General features: G+C 41.0%; 1 protein-coding gene across 1 annotated transcript in view; it reads right to left on the bottom strand.

The window, feature by feature from the left end:
* Positions 1-22,650, bottom strand: part of SIM1 (SIM bHLH transcription factor 1) — a gene marked incomplete at both ends in the record, with an annotated part of 44,796 nt that overhangs the window by 9,511 nt on the left and 12,635 nt on the right. The window contains 4 exons of the mRNA XM_082048413.1: positions 257-422; positions 20,220-20,367; positions 21,257-21,363; positions 21,477-21,676. Coding sequence (XP_081904539.1) covers positions 257-422; positions 20,220-20,367; positions 21,257-21,363; positions 21,477-21,676 — 621 coding nt within the window. The remainder of the gene's footprint in view (positions 1-256; positions 423-20,219; positions 20,368-21,256; positions 21,364-21,476; positions 21,677-22,650) is intronic.

Raw genomic sequence — 22,650 nt, 5'->3', positions numbered from 1 at the left:
TTTTGTCCGCTCCTCATTAACTCTGAGCCATGTGCTGTTGTTGATTATTATTTATTATCCATGCTGAAACGTAAATGTTTCTAGCTTTTTAGAAACAGTTTAAAGAAACATATTCCTCTCTCAAGATCTTATAACCTCTCATCCTTTATTCCATTTGAGTAACATGTTCTTTAGCCCATTCTAATTATTTGGGTAAAATAGCAGTCAAAATCAAGATATTAAAAAAGATTTAATTTTGTTTTTCAAAGACAACTACCTGCGGGTATGGTGATGTCCTTGATTTTGACTTTGTGCTCGAGAGGCGAGATTTGCTTCCCTTTCTATTATCCGTTATGGTCGGAGTTGAATTTGCGTATGAGAATGCCGGCTTGGTAGCAGTGACCTGATCCAGGGAGAGCTGTAGTCCTTTATATTCAGTATCCCTATATAAAAGGCAAAAGTGAAAAACAAACTCACTTTGTATCTTAATGGGAAACATTCCTTCCTTCTTAGTGGGGGGTGGAAACAAAAGATATTTTTAAGGAAAAATAATAAAACCATCCAGGGCAAGCCAGAATATCCCCCTATTACCTTTAAGTAGTATAGCTTACTAAAGAATAGCACTATTTTTATACTGAAAATATGATTGCTTTTTGCATCCAACTGTTATCATCCTGATCTACTTTCTTCAGTAATAAAAAACAATGGGATGGAAATTTCTGAGATTTATATTACAGTTCTGCTTTGGTCACATAGCTAAGCAGTAAATAGGATATATTTTCCTCAAAACTCTTCTAACTGTACAACTACAAGCTTACCAAATGTGTATATGTGTGTGTGTGTGTGTTCATGCATATATGGGCATGCACATAACAGGCTACATAGATGACTAAATAAACTGAACAAATAATTTTTTAATGGAAAACACTTCATATTTAAAGTTGTATTTTTCTTTATTTACAAGACTTCAGGCAAAATTTTTCAGGTGCAAATTTTTGAATTTTTCTTCTTCTATGCATTTTGTGTTTATTCCTCTATTTGGAGTTTCTTATAAGGAAAAAATTTTCCAGTCAGAGAAAACAAATAAATACAAATCTTGCAATTTAAATGGTCTGTCCCCCACTCGCAAAATACTAGAGGTTTTCTATGGGAAGCTAGATATAACAGCAGTTTGTGAAGTTGAGTGTTAGTTTCTTCAAATTGTCTAATAAATACATAAAAGTAAGGAAAAGTGGCATCATTCACAAAGCCTTGCTAAGCATAACAAGAGTCTATGCACGAGACTGCACCCTCTGCACACATCTGCATGTCTGCTGGTACTCAGGGGAGTAAGGAATGAGCTCTCCAGCTTTCATGTAGGCATACGGAACCTATTCTGACAATGATTTATTGAAAGAGAGCGAAGAAAGAGTTTCTTCCTGACCTGCCTACCTGGAGCAAAAGAGGAAGGATTCATGGCTTTTCTCTTCCTTTGTGTTAATCAACAAAGTAGGAGAGCATGGGAAGAATGTTTCTCTTATGCAGTCAAGGAGGCAAACATATTCATTCACACATTACCCCATACTCCATTCAAAATCTAAAGACTCATCCTTAATGAATTATATTAATAATAAATTGTTCACTGAACTTTAGCAACAATATCTTGCTCTATAATCACACATATATTGTTGGTTGAAGAGGCTGAAGATTTTTTTGCAATGCAGACAATGTGTATGTATCCATGTATACATAACACATGAAAACAAATCACTGATTGTGCTGACTACGCTGCTTCCAGTCCATAGCAGAGAGAGATTGGCCAAGTATCATCAATGTTTTGTAATACAAAATTACTTCTTAGTGAAGTCATTTCTTCAAATTTTGGCTTTAATAGAGACAGGCCTCTGCTATAATATTTGCATTTCAAATATTCTGCCTGCAGTGAAAGCATCTGAATATTGGGATTTGCTTTGACCTATTTGACAGGTAAGGCTCATCCACATATTTTGAAACCATCAATCTTTCCTGTGGTTATCCTCAGAATTTCCATCCAGACACCTTGATTTGACATGTGAAGTATCTGTCTCCATAACTGAGTCTTACAAAATTACCTTGATGTTATGCAAAACATCAGAAACAAAGGATGTCAAGAAATCTTCATATTTAATTACTACAGTAGCATGAGATATTATCAATAGTCCTGAAAAAACTATCAGTTTCATCCTGATATACACATTCCTCCTTATCATTTGATTGTAAGAAAAGGAAAGGTCCTCTGGCCTCAGTGTCAGATGCAGAAAGTGTTGCCTTCAGAAAATAAAATTAATCAAAACTAAGTAGATAAGTTGTTCACAGCCATAGTAAAATGAGGAGGTTCTGTTTTGGTTTGGAATGTCCCAATTATTTTTACTCCCTTTTCGCTAGAGAACCCATAGCTCAGTGCTCCTGCCATTACCTCACCATCTCTGGTGTATGCCACCCTATAACACTCTTCTGCTTTCTCATGACACTGGAAACATTTTCAAAAATTGGATGAAACAGCATCCCAGTATTCAGACCATCACTCCAACACTACTTGCCTGTTATTACAATTTGTGTAAGGGCCAAGCATTCAAATCCTACAGACTACACTGTAGGCAAACCCAGGCAAATCAGGCTGTCCAAAAGCTTACCTGCCATTATGTGCCAGTTTTCTGAGTACTTGCTATCGTCGTGCTGAGGAGTCATCCTTCCAGGACACCACACATTAAAATAAACACCACAAGCTGGTATTTGCAGCCAATTGCTTATACAATAACATCATTAAGGAAAGGGTAAGAAAAACATTATCTGAAGTTCCTGTTGCTGAATGCAAAGTTCTCATTTAGAAAAAGAGCATATCTGCACTCTCCTTGAAGATGAAACACCTGGACTTTTCTGCATCACTAAGGCATGATTCAATACCATCTCAACCCTACCCTAGCACATCTACACTTCAGAAGAGCCAAGATAGACACCAGAACACCAATAGTAACAGACCAAAATAAATACCAGAAGTTAAAAAAAAAAGGGGGGGGAGAGGGGGAGGGCGGGGGCAAAGAAAATATGGAGGAAGGGTCCTGTGGTCTCAATGTCAGATGCAGAAGATGTTCCACCAAGAAATGAAGATGTTTGAGCATAACCATATGCACTGTGAGGCAAAGAAGGAACCAGGGCTCCTAGTGGTACACAAACTACAGATGGAAATTCTCACAACTTCTTGGAGTAATTTATAAAACTTCCATCAACCATGGAAGTGCAATCTCCAGATTCCTGTCTCAGACAACTGAATCTTCTATTACACAGTCCCAGCAACATGGTAGTACTTCATTTTTTGTTCCACGTGTAATTCAAAAAAAGGTGGTGGATATGAACCTCTTCCTCTAAGGTCCTCATCTTCAGGATCCCACAGGGAACCCTGCAGTCTACATCTATCTACATGAGACTGCTGAGAGAGAGAGTGATATGGCATGTCTTCAATTGCTAACAGTATGTTACTGACAATCTACTATTTATCTCATTTTCTGATGCAACTATCATCACTATAAAACATCAGAATAACTACAGGAAATTAGCTCTTAAATGAAGAACAGATGGATCGAACTGAATCCAGACAAGACCAAAGTGATGCTTCTTTCCAAAGGGAAACACATTGAAGACCTCCACCTTTTCATGATGGAAAACAGCCATTCTTTCCACAGTTGGATGAAAATTCTGGGTCCTCTTTGACTCCTCAAAAAACTTGGATGCATATGCTTTTGGTAGCATATGCTTCCAAAAATGTATTATTTCTCCTCTATCTTGTCCCTCCCCCTCATATGAGAATCTGGCCTGTATGGTCAATGTATCAGGCACCTACAGACTGGATTACCATGCTTCACTCTAAGTGAAATCAGAAGACAAAGCATAAAATCCTCTTGCTACAACATGCTGCTTCCCATTTTCTTCTCAGATCTAACTCCCAGAAGCATTTCCACTCTGTCCCATGTCTCTGGTTCTTCCAATGCCCACTATAAAGACTGAGTCTAGTTTTGGAAGCACTTAGAGATGTACTAGAGCTAGCATCACGAAGAACCAAGGATTTATAGCTGTACCAACTGCACTTGTCTGCAATAAAGCAATTGAAAGTTGAGTACAAAGCATTCTTTACTAAAGGGGTCTAGCTATAGAAAGCTGCATAGACTAAGGATAAAGTTTGAAGCAGAAGAACACTTGGAAGAGGAAGCCAATCTGTTTGTACATGACTCAGATGCCAGCTGGATCTGCAACACTTATGTGAAGAGTTCTCACAATTCAGCCTTAGAAGACATTTTCTGCCTACTACTATTGCCAAAATTTACAACATGAAACATGGTGGCAACAGCCTGTCTAACGAAATGACTCATTAGCAGATAGACCCAAAAAAGAACAGTTAGGGTAGTATCAAAGCACCACAAAGCCTGAATTCTCAGCAAACAGCAGAGCCAAATATGGCACTGAGCCTGTGGATAGAGCTCACTGTGAAACAGAAAAAAAAAAAAAGGTTTTATACAGCCTTTTTGAAGGAAAAAACTTGAGGAAAGGGTGAGTCAGCATTACTACAAATAATGTTGGGAAGACTGGAATTAGTGACAGACACCCAGTGGGCACAGGGTGGCCCAAGACAAACTAAAACTGTACACATAAGCTGGTCTTTTTTGTAGTTGTGTTTTTTCAAGTAATAGGCTGAAGTTTGGGACTACTTTAATGAAAATTGGAAAACTAGAGTAAGGCTAGACCTTAGCATTAGAGAGCTAAAAGCACAAATACTACTGAAGATATTAAGATTCCCTACTTAAAGACAGTTTTGGCTATGGAACGGAAGAGAACTTAAGCCCTGAAAAATGCTTTCAAATAGAAAGAGCAGCTCAACAGGATGTATTCAGAGGAAGCAGTAAAATAATGACATCCATTAGTGAAGAATAAATATCCAGATTCAACCAACAGAACTTAAGAAGGACAATCAGACTCATGAATAGAGATCTACAGAGATCTACAGCCATAAGCAGGATAACATTCAAAACAAGAAGAAAACCTTTAGAAAAGAAGAAAAAGTTCTCAGTCCATAGAAACCTCTGCAAAAGCCATAAGAAGGAGCATCTTTTTACGCTAATGCCACAACATACGAGAAGGGAAGAAAAAGCTATACATGCGGTGACTGAGAATACATGGATGACCAACAGAGAGGCAAATGTTTACAGTGCATTTATTTCCATCAAAAGACACTAAATTTAGACACCTTAAAGAAGTTTCACAGAAATTAAATTTTTGTACGTGGAGTTACAGCACTGAATTAGAAATGCATTTCAGCTCATTCTCTCCAGCAGCAACCAAAATATCAGTATACAACTGGAAACAGATCTTACACTTTTTCTTAGGTATCTTTCAATTGATAGTCTGATCAATATGCAATGATCACACTGTCATTGGAAATTGCAGTAAATAAAGAATAAAGAGGCATCATGTGACCACCTAAACCTGACAAACACTTGATAACCTACAGCCACGTCTTTCCTTACACAAAGTAATTAACAAGCTGAAAGTAAAAGCTTTAGGTGACCTTAATGCAGCAGGTTCTTCATGCAACTGAAGCAAAGTGAGAAGCATTGTTCATGCAAAAGAAAACATAGTGTAATTTTAATCAGTTGCACTATTATTTCTATTGAACCAAACGGACGTGAGTATATGGTCATCATTTCTTCTAGTTTTACATGCAAAATATATGAAAAGGGTAATATGCACTCTGCATTTCTTTTAGCTAAAAATCAGAAAAATTATATTTGTCAAATTTTCTGCTGGTCTAACAGAACGTAGAATAGAAATTGTAAGATTAAACTAAAGGTGTTAATGTCATTAATGTTGAGTCTATTTTGCTGAGCTGTTGCAACTCAGTTAAAATCTTCCATGAAGGTGGTAAAAGTCTGGCACATCCTCATGCATGTCTAACCACAATACTGTAATATATAATTCTTCTACTTTTAAACAATGCCTGCAAGTTTTAACATTTCCACACTCCAGCTCATGCAATGCTAACAGAGCACCATTTAGCAAATTAGTGAAAAGAGAACAGATTCTGGTTGTTTGTCATCTTCATGGCTTTCTAAATCAGCAGATGGTACAACAAAACAGACAATTTCCTCATCTGCTCTGTCCTCTGTTCATGTACAATGTGTCTCAAAAATGTTTACAAAGGCCTCAGTCTGCTCACAAGACTTGTCAGGAGGAGCATATGCAATCCCTTTCGCATCTTCCAGAACCAGTCAAAATAAGGAAGTTTCACTCAGCTCATACAGGAAGCCAAGTTTCAGGACAAAGTGAGAAAAAAGTTGTCGAACCTTGCTGCTTGTTATGAAACTACACTGACATTCAGTTGTGTGACCTCAGAGATACTCCCCGTTTTCCCATCAGTTATTGGAATGATATTGGTAATCCTCCTTTCTAAAACTTCTGGAGTCCCATATGGGCCTGACCTACTGCTCACCGAAGTAATTGGAAAGACCCTCCAGAAATCTTTCAAGTGGTTGTTTATCATTAGTACACTTGATGGTTAAGCAATGCATCTACTTGGAGAAGTATGAGATCTGTATATTGGATCCCTTCACTAAGTTCCAAGCACTCATTTATCTCCACAAATAGCATCAGCAACAGTAGCTGTTTACATCTTGTTGAGTCAAATTTTACAGCCATGAGATCCGCATACATGCTATCAGGTTTCTGTAGTTTCTTTTTAAGACAGAGAAATCCAAATGAGAAAGTTTAGTTAAATGATTTGATACATTCAGGAAAATTTAAGCACAAAGTTTTCTATATGAACTATTTAACACAAACATCTGGTGATATCCTCTAGACAACTACTGTAAGAGAAATTTTATCTGATTGGTTTCTCATCTCAGAATGCAGTCATGTAACTACCAGTTGGAGCTAAATAAAACATCCTGGCCTCTAGATAATCACGGTGTGGCAGAGTTTTCAGCAATCTGAAAGTACAGTTTGTCATTCCCAATGACATGTCTAGCCATTTCTGGCTCCAAAATGAGCCCTTTGTACACTGTATTTGTCTCTATTTACTAGATCTGCTAGATGAAAATATGTACTGGGGATTTATTGTTGTTCATGAATAAAATGCCTAAGATATTCTAGGTTGACTATACATAAATATAACTACCACATTTAGTTACAGATAGCAATGAAAAAAAAATCTTTAAATAAAGCAAATATTATTACCTGAGTTCAATTATGTAACATTTATTTATACTGGGAGTGCTTTCCTTCAAATGTGAGGTGCCTAGGAGCACAACTGTCTAGAACTCATGTTTGATGTATATTCAGTGCTTGCCAAGTTAAATGGAGAAATATATTTGAAAGGAGTTCATAAATGTTTGTTTTTGTTAGAATCTGCCTGGTAATGAGAAATTTGGATTATAGAAACATGGCTGCAATGCTTTTTTTTTTTTTCCAATTGTCACCAAATAGTTAAGAATACTTTATCTGAAGGCATCCTAAATCATGTAGAACTTCATGACTCACATCCATTCCATCAGCCTTTATTAAATCATTATGTGACTTCTTTTTACTCATGTGGGGTTTTCCATTACTTTAAATTCACCTGCACATTCAAAATAATATTTCTGAATAAATCACAGGTCTGTTAAATGAGACTTTAAAAGTCTAACTTTTTTCTTCCACCTACTCCTTTTCAACCGCTCCAGAAAAACCCATGTCACCTCAGAGCATCAACAATTGCATGTACACAGCAACCCTTTAGGGATTAATGTCACATAAACATGAGTTCTCACATGTCCATGTAAGATAGTTTCTGTTTCCCAAAAAGCCTGACTGACAACAGTGCAACAGACTGCTGTTACACAGGGCAGATTTTCCCATCTCAGACTTCTTAATATTTTTACATGTTAAAAATATACCTTGAATATCACTGACATCTTTGAAATATCGATCTAGTAACCAAGTGATCTGGATTCAATTCTCAGCCTTCCCACAGACTACTGGTGCCACACTGGGCAAATCATGTATCACAGGATTTCGGCAAGCACTTGGCACTCGCTTGAGCTTAACCTCAATGCGGCCAGTGTGACTTCTAGTTTTGGTAGGGTCAAATTTACCCCAGCATGGATCACCCCTAACTTAGCTTTGTTGAATATTAGCTCTGAAAGGGAGGAGAACAATATATCCTTGCAGGAAACACTTCTTTTGTGAAATATCTTTGTCTATCTGGCCTATTAAATCTTTTTGTTGGAAGGAACAATCTCCCGCTATCCACGCATATGATAGCTAAGCTAACTAAGCTATGTTACTAAGCTAACAGTCCCTGGCTGCACATCTGCCACAGATAAAAAAATACATTTCCCAGGACCAGTGCTCATGTCACTATTGGCGCGAAGCATGTTTTTATTACTACAGGATCTTAATGTATTCAACGCAAATGTTTTTAACTATGTTCTATACAATTTATCCTTGATTAAACCTCTTCTGGATAGTTAATCATTAATGAGTTCTTTACAGTTGCTGTGCAAACAGTTCATTCATGCCTATGACATATCAAATTTCACAGACGTGTTCTTTAATTGGATTCATTTATTTCTAATCTGCTTAAGCCCTCACTACTGTAATGCTTGACTAAATATACATTAAAATCACTTATTTAAACCGCTAAAATAAATTTGAGATGGATTCTATGAATAAAAATACTTGATTGAATACATGTAATATCATTGTTATTGCGTACCTAACCAAGCTGAAATTATTAGAAATAGCACACTAGATAGCTATATGATATGCTTGAATAAAAGGATTTGAGACATTGCTGCTGAATTTTTAGCAGCTATTAAAAATTAACAGGTTTCAAAAGGATTCCTATAGCACATTAAGGTAGGTAGTAAGGAGAACCAAAAGGAGGTCTTCTTGGTTTACATGAAGGATGTTGAGTGTTTTCATTTTAAAATCTGTGCACTTTTTTAGACATTAGAGTCTCATACCAGTTCTGTCCCCTCGTGGCAAGGAAAAGGGCTAAAACAGCTGCCAAGATACTTCAAAGTTTTTACTGTTCTATGTTTTGTAAGTAACAGTAACTGAAGGGTTTGCACAAAATTGGATATAAGTCCTGTTTCTGGGTATTTAAAAGCCACAAAAGACAGTTACGTAGCTATGGACACCAAGTTATTAGGCGCATTTACAACACTCACCTCTACAGGGTTTAAGTATGACCTTTAAAACCTAGTTCCAGGTTATTCTCTCTGAAATTAGTAGCCTTAAACACCATTTTGGTGAAGAAACCTTTAATTTCTATGTCTCACCGCTTACACTAAGTTTCACAAAAGAATAATGCATTACATTGCTGTGTTATCACTGATAACACAGACTGCTCTGAGTGTAAGAAAATGCACACCATTGCATACTTATGCAGTAAATTAGGATTATACCTCATGCTGTATACAAACCCCTCATGCACTGCCACCTCAAATATCATGTATTCTGACAACTCATTCTGAAAATGTGAATAAGCTCAGAGTGGGACAGCAAGGATGGTGGATTTGGAACATCTTCTCTATGAGGAATAATTAAGGAGACTCCTCAGGATAAAAAATAGATGACTGGGAGAATAAAATAAGATCTGCAACTTATGAGCAACACAGAGAAAATGAGTAGGAAACAGTTGTTCACTTTTTCTTCTAACACAAAAAGTATGGTCTGTGAAAGGAATGAAAAGGTGATACTTTCACAACAAAAAGAGGCCTTTCTTACCGCATTTACTTAGGCTTGGCAAAAGCTCACATAGTTTCAAAAAGTAAACAGATGAATTTGTGGAGAAAAATAAACCACAAAATATTGACATGAATACATTCAAAGATCTCCTCTCTTCTTAGGGAGTCATTTGAACTTCTTGAAGACTGAGAGAAAGTGCTGGGGAAGCATTACTGCATGCTTGTCCTATTTTTAAACTCTTTCCAAAGTATTTGCTATGGTCACTACTAGTATGCGTCTGATCCTGTATAGCTGTTCTAATATTACACTCTACACCAGAGTAGTTAAGCAATTTCATACTTCAGTTCCTTTGAAACTGTGCAGTGAAGAGTGATCTTGACAATTTGCTATTATTTCTTTTAATAATTTACTGTAAAAGTTAATTTATTGATATTTCAGATTTTATCAACTCATCCATGTTCTGTATAATTAAAGCTTTTCTAGTGACAATCTTCCTAAGATCATAAGGTGAACACTTCAAAAAATTAGTTAGCTTTTCTGTGATGACTTTCTGGATAAGCTTCTGTGATCTGGTAATAGTTCATTTGAGAAAAAACAATTATGTGCTTGAGAAATGGTTTATTGTTTGTTCTGTTTGTTCCTCTATGGGAATTTCCTATGTGCATGCCTCATAACATACTTGTCCATCATTCCAGCTTGTTTTTTCTGATCAGCTGTGCCCCATGGTGAAGAGACACGTTGAGTCCAAAAGGATTCATGACCTTTCTCTGGTGAGGATGTCTCATTACAATAGATCACTTTCTCTTTCATCAGATTAGTCCTTTCTACTTGTAAGACTTTCACCTTCTTCAGAAGAAGCAATTTTTTTCTACACTGAAAGCCTTTACAATTCCCTTGTCTAAAGTTCCTCAACTTTGGCCAAGGGGCAGCACTTTGTCTCAAAGAGCCATCATGTGCCATTACCTGCCACAAAGCAAACAACCACTGTGATACTTAATAAATGCTTTTTGGCTGACACTTGTCTTACTTGATTTTTAGAGGAAGTAAGAGAAGGAAGAAGGACAAAGACTTGTATGTGGTTTTGGTATTGGGGAGAATGGCTTTTGGGGTTTTTTTACAAATCAATATATCTACCTTCTCATTTCTTTCTTTGTACTTGAGTTAGACTGCCTTTTAGCTCCTTCCCACCCACAGCCAAACCTCCACTGCAGCCATGTCCCACTCACATTACTTGCCAGCTGGATCTAAGGCTCTGTTCTTATCACACTCAGGCTTGGCCATCCAGCTTTGCTAGACGTACAATGTATAAAGTGCTTACGTTGATAAACCAAGAGACAAATAGCAAGAAAAAACAATGTCATAAGTCTATTAGATAACACATAATGCTCCATTTTATTTGATATTTTCCTGCTAAACACTGATTCTGTCTCCTCAAAGTATACATTATATCCTGTTATATTTCTTAAGTGGGTCCATTAAATGTTAAAATTGATATAAGATAACCTGCTTGGCTGCCTGGACCCTGTGGGCCACAGAGTAAGTTAAACTACTGCACATTGCACAACTACTGTTGACCCCACACCTTCTATCGAATTCAGAAGAGAGAATTTTTTAATGGTAGTTAATGCTTTTTGATAATACTCCTAACAACATTTCTTGATTAACGTAGAGTTCCAGAAACACATGCCCATGTTAAAATCCAGCTCATGAAACTGAAGAATAAACATCCAGTGGGTTGAATGGTTATAAGTAGCTAAATCCTTACTAGGCATATCTAAAATTTCTCCACAAATAAATAAAAATCCTCAAATATAACACAATAACACCGTACTAAAATCTTATTTAGAAATGTCTGGCTAGTACCTTTGCCCTCTTGGACCTTGCTTGGATCAGGGCAGGCAGGAGCCTTCGCTGGCTTTAGCCACTCTGTTGTCACTGCTTCATGTGCACATTTACCAAGGGTTTCCAGATGCTTGGAAGTGTCTCTGATCAGACTGCACTATGTTCCCATAAAAATGTCCATGGTACTCATGCAGATCAATTCCACCGCAAACCTTGGACTATCCAAGTCCAGCTGTCCTTGGACTGACACTACAGCTAATCTGCAGCTGAAGTAACTGAGCATTTGATTCAGTTTGTGCAATGTCTAGTATATCGTAATGTATGAGATTTACTGTGCTTGCGGTGACTTCTGTAGCATGTACACAGCAACTCCAGAGTATCACACCTGTGCAAATGCTACTGTACACCTTCTCTCATATTGATTTCTTGAACTCACTAGATGTGATCATGGAAGACCTAATTGCATAGTCTCAAGTTAAGTTACACAGTTGCAGTCACACAGATAAGCAGTTTTCTTTGGACCGAAGCCATGTTCCCACCCCCATTGATCCTTTTACAGACTAGAAAGCACTAAGAAGGCTGATCATCTTTCCGAAGATCACACTTTAACTCTCCTACTAGCAGTTTAGGACCAACAGAACTATTTGGGGGAAGCACTGTTTAGCAGTCTGGTTGCAAATGGGAGGATGCTATCAAGCTATTTGTCCCCAAATCCAGCCTTAATTTGAGCAAGTACTCTACTGGGATATACCTCATGAAGCAGTCATTAAAGGTTATTATGTTGTTCTGTGTACAAAACAGTCTTCGGAAAGAGCAAGAGAAAAAATAGTATGCAATTGTTTTGGGCGGATTTCAGTTAACTGAGGCCTAAGTCAGAGGGAGAGAGTTTTCTATAGGACCAGCCCAGGCTATCAGCTGCCAAACAGAGTACAGAAATTATAGAAAGCCACAGGCTACTTGGGAACCAGCTGCCTTCAGGGCAGACTGTACATGCTTGCTTCCTACTGACAGCCCAGATATAAGAATGCTGAACACTGGATGGGTTTAAAGATCTTATGTCAAAATACCCACACAATGCTAGGGATATAGCCAAACTTTAGTTAGACAGGCATTTGAGTTACCATAGTTGCACTGAAATAGCTGTGGATATAGTGGATAATAGCTGTTATTTTCAACATTGCTGCCCCAAGATTTATACACAGTGGTTTGTAGCTGAAAAACTACGGCTGTTCTTTATTAGGTCCCAATTCAACACAGTAACAAATGCGTCCTTCAAGCCATCTCTGCTTGGCAAAGTGAAGGAATAGTCTTATTTATATGTGTATGCCTAAGGGTTGGTTTTGTTTTGTTTTTTTCAAAACTGAATTCACTAGGATATAATCATGTACTGAAAGTTATGTCTGAGTACTTTTAGAGCCTGCCATGTGCTCAAGTGCTTTAGTAAATCAGGACTTCTGCGATTTAATTGCACTAAGTGGATGATAACAAAAGACAACAACAGGAATAAATCGTCTAACTGTGCTAAAGATCCCGTGATTGACTCCAGACTTCAGCGATCCCAAGCCTTCAGAAGGGTCAGACGTTCTACCCTTGTTCACACAGAGCCATGCCTGCCTCCATAAATAGTGTCATCAAAGTGGAAGGGGCTGCCTCTGAAGTAACCTACTGAGTACGAACATGTGTGCTGGAGCCTGGCCCACGCTGTAAAGTACAAAAGAGAGGTGAGGGAAGGAGGATTAGATTTTAAACAGATACTTGCCACTGTCGAATGGACAAAGGAGATGTATTTGTTAACACTTAATTTAGGTCATGTCTAAATGCCACGTTTGTGTGTGTATGAATATAAACTGGCAAGAACACCATAAAGTAGAGGGAAGAGCTTACTTCAGAAGCAGTTTAGTAACTTATCACACCTGTTGTATCTCATGATAATTGCAGTGAAACAGCATGGGAATCCCAGCAGTCCTCAGACAAAGCACAGAGCAATGAGAGCAAACATGAAACAGATTAAGGAAACAGAAGCAGAGCTAGTAAAATTGTAAACCTGCTTAAGGAACACACTGTTGCTGTTATGAGAGCAGGAGCCAGTTCAGCATCCAGTTTTGTATGGAGCATTGAGAGGGCGACAGCATAGAGGGGAGTCCTTTGGTAGCAGTTCAACTGCTTGGCTTGCTTCTTCTGCACAGGATAGACAAATTAAAAATGTCATGTGGTAAAACCAGCAGACACTCTCCCAACTGCCTTGCTTGTCTTCAGCATTCTGAACTACCACAGAGCAGTGAACATAACCCTGAACTCCATGACCTATGGTCTCCCCACCTCTGCCATGTAGGAGGACCACTGAGGCTGGTCCCCAAAGGGACTGAAGCACCCAGCTGCTCTAGTGGTGTTCACAAGCCTCATTTGCACCATTCCAAATGCTGAAGGGCAGAGTAAGGATAAAGTGCGAACAACCTCTCCAGGAGGAACAGCTGTGCTACAGTGCACAGCCCAGAGCTTCCACGGAAAGTGCAACCTGTGGCAGTTTACTTTAAAATGTAAACTGTGTTATTCTAGGAGTAAGAGTCCCTGCAGCAGGCCATGTACCTTCCTTCCATGGAGTGAAGCAGACAGCTGGAGATAGCCATTGCTGCTACTGAGTGTGCCTCAACCCCAGACAATAATTTTATAAGATTCTAACTTGGTGTTGAGGAGAAGGGAGTTTCCAAAGACCTTGAACAACCAGCACACTGAACGGGAAAAGGATGAAGTGGAAAGCATTTGAAGTCACTGTTCTTTCTTGGAGTAGAGACATTTATTTGCAATCCTGAATTTCATGCCATGTGAAACTATCAATATGCATGCATTTAAACTCATTACTCTTTTTTTTTCTGTGGATCTGAGCTGCAGTCCTTTAACCCTTACTCTAGCAAATAAAACTTTCTTCATGTGCACAGTGACCATAGATTCTGGCTCTCAGTTTTAGTGCCTTGGCCATTACAGTCACCTGGTTTAAATACAAGCATAGAAATTTGCAGTCAGTTGAACAAATGGTAGCTAAGAAATACCCTACATGAACAGAGAAGAACTGCAGAAACGTATTGTCGACACCTGGAAAGTCCTGTCTTGTATTTGCAAGAAATATATAAACAATGTTCCAGGGATACAAATCTGTAATAAAAACTTATGACTAACAAACAGAATACCGCACTAAATAGTTCAAGAGGAATCCTTTTATACTTTTTTTCTTTAAGGAATATGCTTCCCAAGCATTTTTATTGATTAAAACTATTCCTTCGTACATTTACATTGCAGATCAAATCACGTGAATTACAATAGGCTTTCCAGTCTTAGATTCAACATATTAAGCGGGACCCAGTTCTGTGCACACTTATGCAAGTGCCAAAATTCCCATTCATACAGAAAAATAAATGAAAAGCAGCAGGTCAAATCTGATTCTACTGCTTACAACTATTCAAGAAAAAGTATATTATCCAGTTAAAGTCACTAAGCCTTGTCCTGAGTATTAAAGTTAGATGGCTAAGCTTACTCATACAACTAGTTCCACTAAATATATGAGTAAGGGTGTGCAGGATTTCTTCTGCAAACAGTAAGTCTCCCAGCATATTCACTATTCTACATGCTCCATCACACACTTGAGAGATACAAAAGAACATGTATCTACTTCTGACTGAGAAGAGGATTCTGTGGCAGTTCAAAATAAGTTGATTTGAAAGAAAGGCTTAGGAAAGGTGGGGCTGTAGATAAGGAAATACAGTTTGTGAATTCTTCCATTGACTAGGAAGAAAAGGAGATGAGACCTGATGGCCCTGAGACAGGCCAAAAAGAGGATGTTTATGAAAAGCTATGAACAGTAACAATGAAATTTTTTCAAATATATGGACAGAGCTTTTTTTCCACATGAAACACAAATTCTCCTAAAGCCCACTTAATATGCCAGGGAGGAATGTTTTTAAAGTCTGAGACATCACACAGAATGATATCACATTGCTTTGTACAATCTCTTTAAATCTGCTTGTACACAAAACTATAAATACTAATAATAATCTAATGATGAAGTGTGTAGATACAATTAACAGTTAATTTATTCTGAAGTGCATTTACCACATCATTAAGTAAAACATTCATCAACATGGCAGTTATTTTTTAAATAATCTTTCAAACAAATTGCATTCAATTTGTGCTTCTAATCAGCCAGTTACAAAGTGCAATGTGAAGGGATCAACTGGAAGTATATCATACATGTATTATATCATCAGAACAGAGATTAGTCACAATTAGGTACCTAATCCAGGTTATCTGTATAAGTTACTGCTATTGCTGTTCTTTTAAATGGTAAAGGACAACGAAATGTATATAGGAAAGCTTCCTTAGCTTTCTCTGGGGACAAATTATTATAATATTTGCTCGTGTTCAAAAAGTCAAAGGATTTGCACTTTGCATTATCCATTTGTTCAAAGGGAGGTTGTTTGCAATCTAAATATAAACTTCAGCAGTTGCATTCTCTATTAATTGACTCATACTTGAGTCCCTTTATGTGATAAACATGCACAGCTAATAATCAATGATATGGCAAAACAGTGTGTACAGAACAAATAAGAAAAGAAACAAATATTCTGTGTCTGTACTCACATATGCCAAGCAGAATACAAAGAGAGCAAATACGTGTGCTTTAAAGCTGAAGACCTTAAAGGTCATTTATATTAATTTTGACATGCTGCTATTTCACAAAAAAAAAAAAAAAAAACAACCAAAAACAAACACAAAAACAAACAAACAAAAAAAAACCTGTCATCTTGTTACTGAAATGCCCTTGCCACCATGCCTATTTTACTTTAGTATATATACTTATTAAAATCATTTGTTCTCCATCCTAGAATTCACTTTCTCAAAGCCTGGGATTTATGGAAGATGAACATGATCTGTTTTTATTTTCCTGACTGGAAGCTGGGGGTCCTTTCTGCATAAAACCCCTTGTCATTCTTTCCGTTTTCATCATCCGCATCATCCCAGGGGAGATGGGAAGCTACAAGGTAAGAGAGTCTCACTCTTCCTGTTCAGCCTGCACTGAAAATGGTCATCCAGACCAGTTGGGCACTTGTGCCACTCGATACCTGTTCATTTCCAAAACATCAGAGCACTCAGGATTCTCTCAACAGTGAGAAAAATCTCCTTATCCCACAAACAAACAAAAAAAGCTCCTGGGACTTTTCCTGAATGAAGTGCTGTGAGAGGGGCCAGGGACACAGCAGGTAAAAATCCTGCACCATATCGTCCAAAGCTTGTGCTATTTTCACTCCAACTCAGTGAAAAAGATGGACATTCCCTATACTCAAAGGAAAAGTGAGAGGTATCCCACCTTTCAAGCTCCACCCTGCAATCCCAAACGTGACTCTTCATTATTTCAAAACACAAACCCACTAGTTTGCATCTCCTTTGCTTTCTCCTTGGTTTCCATGCACAAGAGTTGATGTGCCAAGGTTTGGCTTTGCCTTCCCTAAGCATATTTTTCCTAGCTGTGTTTACATCATGAGGAGGCTGCAGCGGGCAAATCAGTCCCTCTACCAGGAACAGCATCTGCACAAGTGGCTCTGCCATGCACCTGATGTCAGGTGGGTGAAGAGTGGGAGGAACCTGCAGCACACAGACATATATCAGCTGTTCCTGGTTTACTGGAGTAATCCAATGTCATCCTTAAGGAATTGCAGTAGCTATAGGATGTATACTGGAATAATATATTAAACACTTGCAATTTTTGACTGCTACAGGACCTTTATTCAGCCCTTGTGGAGGAGAACCTACCTTGCATCAGCAGAAAACAGCAAGTCCTCATAACCTCTCATTTTCCCCTGTATTTTTACCACCTACCTTCCTCATTTGAGCAATAACGTGTTGACTTTGATTAGCTCATTAACACAATTAAGCAGATTCTAGGTACGAGGAGTTCAACATCCTCTGCCGCAACTCGCCCACCACGAACTTTTCCCTAACAGCTCCCCTCCACCCCAGGTTACCCATTTCAGAGGCTGACCACAGCCAGCCGTTTAAAAGCCAGCCGTTTCTCTGCTTGCAAGCCCCTGGCACACGGCAAGGCCTATTCTTCCCATTTCTATTTCGGAACGCCAGGCTAGCCATAGGATGATAAAAATAAAAATTAAAATAAAAAACGCAGTGGAAGCCACGCCCGTCCCCTGAACCCAGGGCAGCAACTCTAGCAGTGGCAGCCCTGCCGCAGAAGCAAGCGGGACACGATCTCTTCTGCAATGCCCTAATGAAGAGCCAGGCAGGCTTAACGAGACCTCGAGGACTTGAGCATACCAAAACTAGGTTTTAATGCAGTGGCGGTGTCTGCATTGCAGCCGCCGGCAGCACATGACAGTTGCCCCAGCCAGTGACGGACCTCCCAGCATTTACCATCCGCATTTTAGCTGACCCGCCTCCCTCCCTCCCGGCCCGCTCGCCGCACTCGAGACATTATCGCAAAGAACGAAAGGGGAGCCTTATCCTGAGGCGTAACGAAGTCGCGCCGTGGTGTAACCTCATTCTCCAAGGGAAACCTTGAAAGAACAACTACAGTCCTACAGGCCAACCTAGCTGAAAACAGGTCCAAATATAACCTTGTTCTTAAAATCTATATAGGTGCACGAAAACATAAAGGCAAGTGCCTACAGCGAAAAATCAGCTGACGCGGAGGAGCCGCGCTGTTTCGGGGGGGGGGGGTGACAGGCGCCGGGGCTCCCCGAACCCTAATCCAGGTGGTGGGGAAACCCTGCCAGGGCGCGGAGCCTCTCTCTGCGGTGCGCGTAGGAGCTGGCCGCCCCCGCGGGAGGGCGCGAAAGGCGGATCTGGGCGCAGCTGGCTGTGGCCATGCAAACGGACTGCGAACAAGCTGAGGCTGGTGCCCCCGGCCCCTCCGAGCCGCTGGTGGCCACCCCAGGCTGGGTTACACCCCGGCAAGTAGGGGACAGATCGAGCTGCGTCCCCAGCTGTCTTTAAGCAGATCCGCTAGGAAGTTTCATTTCCAGTCAGGTCATTTGAGGTAGAGTTCCGGGACTGAAGTTCATTCTCTAAAGGAGAGGGAAAACGCCGCTAATGTCAGGTGCTCGTAGAAAAATAGGTTTCTGGAGCAAAACCACTCTAGAATGCTAGTTGCCTTTGAGTTCCCTGTTAAGACACACTGACTTCTGTCTTTGCAGTTCCCTGTTCACCTAAGGCAAGTGCCTAGACTTCACTGAGAAGTACAAAAAGCGAAAAATAACAGAGAGGGAAAATGGACATATACATATGTATGAAACGCATAAAATAGAGATGATGACTCTGCTAATCCGCATTCTGGCTGGGGAGAGCCAGATTATTTTCCCGCCGCGCCCCTTTTAAAGGGATTTTCTTTAAAGAGGAATGACAGTTTAATCCCTGCACCAAACTGATAACACAAATACATGCTTTTTCCTGAAGGCTGAGAGCACGATGCCCATTATCACCTTACAGTGCAGGCGCTATGATCTGTCATCCCTTTCCCATCCCACCAGCCGCGCCTGCACACACGACCGGAGCCTTTGCCTCTGTAACGAGCCATTTGATTTCGGGAGGCACGTCTTAAACTTGGCTACAAAACCACTCGCCACCTGTACATGCATGAAACCCGCAACGGCAAGACTGTGGTGCTGCCGTCGCCGCAGCTTTGGGAGAGGGCTGGGTTGTGTCCCTCAGACGCCTCCAACACCTACATTTGCCTCCAGAACAAAAAATGAGCAGTGGAACAGGGAGTATCCAGCCCCTAACATCAACGAGGTACCGCCGATCTGACCAGCCAAACGATCCTAATGAAGCATCAGTACTGCCGCCAGCAGCTACTGCCATGTCCAGCGGAAATGCTAACAATCACGATGATAAACACTTCAAGATAGTCCGGCCGAGCTTTCCCTCCTTCATTGGGCCTTTGTGTTTCAGTTCAAGCAGTGTAACTAGAGCACAACCTAGCAACCCCCAAATACAAGGAGGTGCCTTGAGATAGACGGTATGTCAGCAGTCATTCCGATTAAAAAAAAAAAAAATCTATTTTGTTTTTTTTTTTTTTTTCCTAAAGTTTAACTGACCCCTCTGGTCACCAACTTTCTTTGTGGTTCACTGGAAGGATCGTTCTCCAAGAACAAAAAAGAAATCTCCGAGCTTTGATAGAGACTCTGGATGAAATTAAGAACTTCAAACCCCAGATTTTTGAAAAGAAAAACAGATGTCCTGTTTGTTGAGTATAAATAACTCCGTACGTGGTAACCTTTTTTTTTTTTTTTACGCTGCATTAAATTTTATTTAATGCTGTGTGCATTTAAACTGGAAAAAAATTGGGAGGCGGGGGAGCAGCTAAATGTGTGGGTGACAAACCTCTAAATCTTTTCCACTCGAGAGAGAGAAAAAAACAGGCAGATGGGAAACCCTTCATCTAGATGAAAGTGTTCAATGTGTTTCCTGGCAGACCTGGCGAGCCTTGCCCTGGTCAGTGGGGCAGCGAGGGGCCTTAGCAGCCGTGCCTGGGGGAGAGGGGGGTGGAGGGAGCGGCCGCCAGGCCTGGCCCGCAGTGCGGGGCGCACAGGCAGGTGCTCACCGGGCTCCACTCGGCTCCGCTCGGCCCCGCGCAACTTGGAGCGGTCCCAGGACTGACTTACGTGAGGACATAGTTGACGCTGACGATGCAGTGCGGGCGGGAGGAGCGGCTGTTGTGCACGATGGTGGCGTAGCTCTGCACCCACACCCAGCCGCCGTGCTTGGCCAGGAAGCGGTAGTACTTGGTGGTCACTTGCCCTTTCACCAACACTGCGGGGAGAAAGCGGGGAGAGGCCTCAGCGCGGCTGCTGCGAGCGGTGTGATTGGCCCTGGGAAGTGGGCGCACACCCTCCAGACCCCCCTGGGCGAGGAGAGGGACTGGGAACCCCTTAGCTTGACATCGGGAAGCAGCATGGGCCTGAACCCCCGTGGGCAAGGGTGGTGGGCACCCCAGGCAGGGCTGATCTCAGTCCCTGAGAGTCGCACCAATGGTTATCCCAGCCTGTTCGGGGAGATTGGTGGGGCAAGCTGAGTACACCAGAGGGTTGAATTCCCCCTCCCTCCCCAACATATCGTCATCGATATTTAATTCTACGAATCTGGCTTTGAGTTTTAGCTCTTATCGTTACATTCTCTGTAAGGAAACTTACCGGAAATTAATATTTTTTTATTCATCTATCCATGTATTAATGTCATCATGATATCAAAATAGAATAGAGAACAGCTCTCAAAATCGGGCTCACTAGATACACAGATAAGGTTTGTGAGACTTGGTGGAAATGTAACAAAAGTATTTGAATTTTGCTGGCATGTGTTTTTGGAGCAAGAAAAAAGGGGTTTTCCTAACGGGAATTTGAAGTGAACTGAGTGCCTGAGATTTGTGCAGGGGAGTTCTTGTCCTTCAACCAGGAGCTGAGGAGGGAAAAATAGCCTTTCATTGCTGCTCGCCTCCACCTCCCTCCTGCCTCCAGCTCGGAGTTCAATCTCTAACGAACTGTTTAATTAAACTCTGATGTAGATTTTGTCTATTCTCCCCTCCAACGAGCTGGCTTTTCCCGTTCCGAGCTAACAAACCCAAAGTCCATCTGCAGAGGGAGAAGGCGGAGGGGGGCTGGGGGTAGGGAGGGCCAGGGTCTCTACAAGAACAGCATTTCCTTACACAAGTGATGTGCGCATCGCAGGTGGAAAGTGTCACAGCCGTGGACGTGGTGATAAAGGGTCTTCTCTATCAAGTCCTGGGGCTCGTAACCTGTTAGCTCAGCTACCCTGCAAGAGACACAAGTAGAGGGTGAGGGTGAGAGGGTGAGAGGACAGAAGAGGCCTGGGGGAGAAGAAGGGAGAGGCTAGGGGAATAGATTTGAAAATAACACCGGTTCTACCTGGAATCTAAGAATATGAGCTTCATGTCTAGGCTGGCCCGAAACATGAACATATTGCTGTGCAGCTTGATCTCCGTCACAGCGCTGGGTGGCAGCGAGTGGCCCACGGCGACCAAGCCAACGTTTTGGTAGCAGCCGTCGAAGGGGGACATGTCCAGGCTGTACTGGCGGATCTTCAAGTACCCGCTGCAGTGAATGACCTGCCGGAGACACAGGAAAGTCGGAGGCTGCCTAGTGGGGGACGGGTGTGCAGTGACAGGCGTCCTCCCCGACCGAGGGGCCGCCGGGTGCCCTGGAACCGCTGCCCTGCACCATCGCTCCGGCAAAGCGGCGACGTCTGCAGGTTTTCTGCTTTTCTCTTTGGGTTGGGGTTGGTTTTGTTTTTTTCATGCAAGAGTTCAGCCCTCATCTAAGGCCCATTAAAGTCAATGAGACTTTTTTTTTTTTTCCCACTGACTTAAGTGGTTTTTGGACCACCTCCTAACTACGCTGTTATTATTATTCTAAAAAGGAAAGAGGCAGAAGTGCAACCCAGTTACAACTTTGTAATGAAGAGTGTATGCGTGTGAAAGAGTTTACATGTGTGCATGTCACATGTGTAAGATAGTCTATTATACAGATAGAGCAGGCACTATCCGCAGCCAGAAAGACGGAAATTTAGGTATGTCTACTAAATGTATCTTTGCAGATGACTGCTGTGTACTTCCACTCTTACTTCTCTATTATTAGGGTGTTTCTTCCTGGAATAGTTTCAACAGATGTCCTTGTTCTACGGTACATCGTGGCACAACGCCTCCTTGGGTTATAGGCACCCACCACTCTCCGGCGCTGTGCAGCTGACACAAAAGCAAGGAGAAGGTAGGAGAGCAGGGGCTGTCTCCACCGAGAAGCTCTGAACAGTATCATGTGAAACAGGCGGGCAAAGCCTGTTGGAGAGCTGTCCCTGAAGCTGACGAGTTCCCCAATAAAGGAATAAATTAACCCAGGACTCCCATTGTGTCACCTAACAGCTTCCCAGACAGCCCGGGAACGTCAGTCGTTGCGCGACGTTCAGTTTAAAAAGCAAAATAACACAAAAGAAAACCACACGGGGAGCTCGATTGCTTGGGTTTGTGGTTTGAGCTCTTTAACCTGAAACTCCGAGAGAAATTCTGGCTCTGGACTACATGAAAGA

The sequence above is a fragment of the Streptopelia decaocto genome (genome assembly GCF_964273445.1).
Source record: "Streptopelia decaocto genome assembly, chromosome: 3".
In the NCBI taxonomy this organism is placed as follows: Eukaryota; Metazoa; Chordata; class Aves; order Columbiformes; family Columbidae; genus Streptopelia; species Streptopelia decaocto.
The sequence above is the reverse complement of the archived record's forward strand: the minus strand, read 5'-3'. Positions and strand labels throughout refer to the sequence as shown.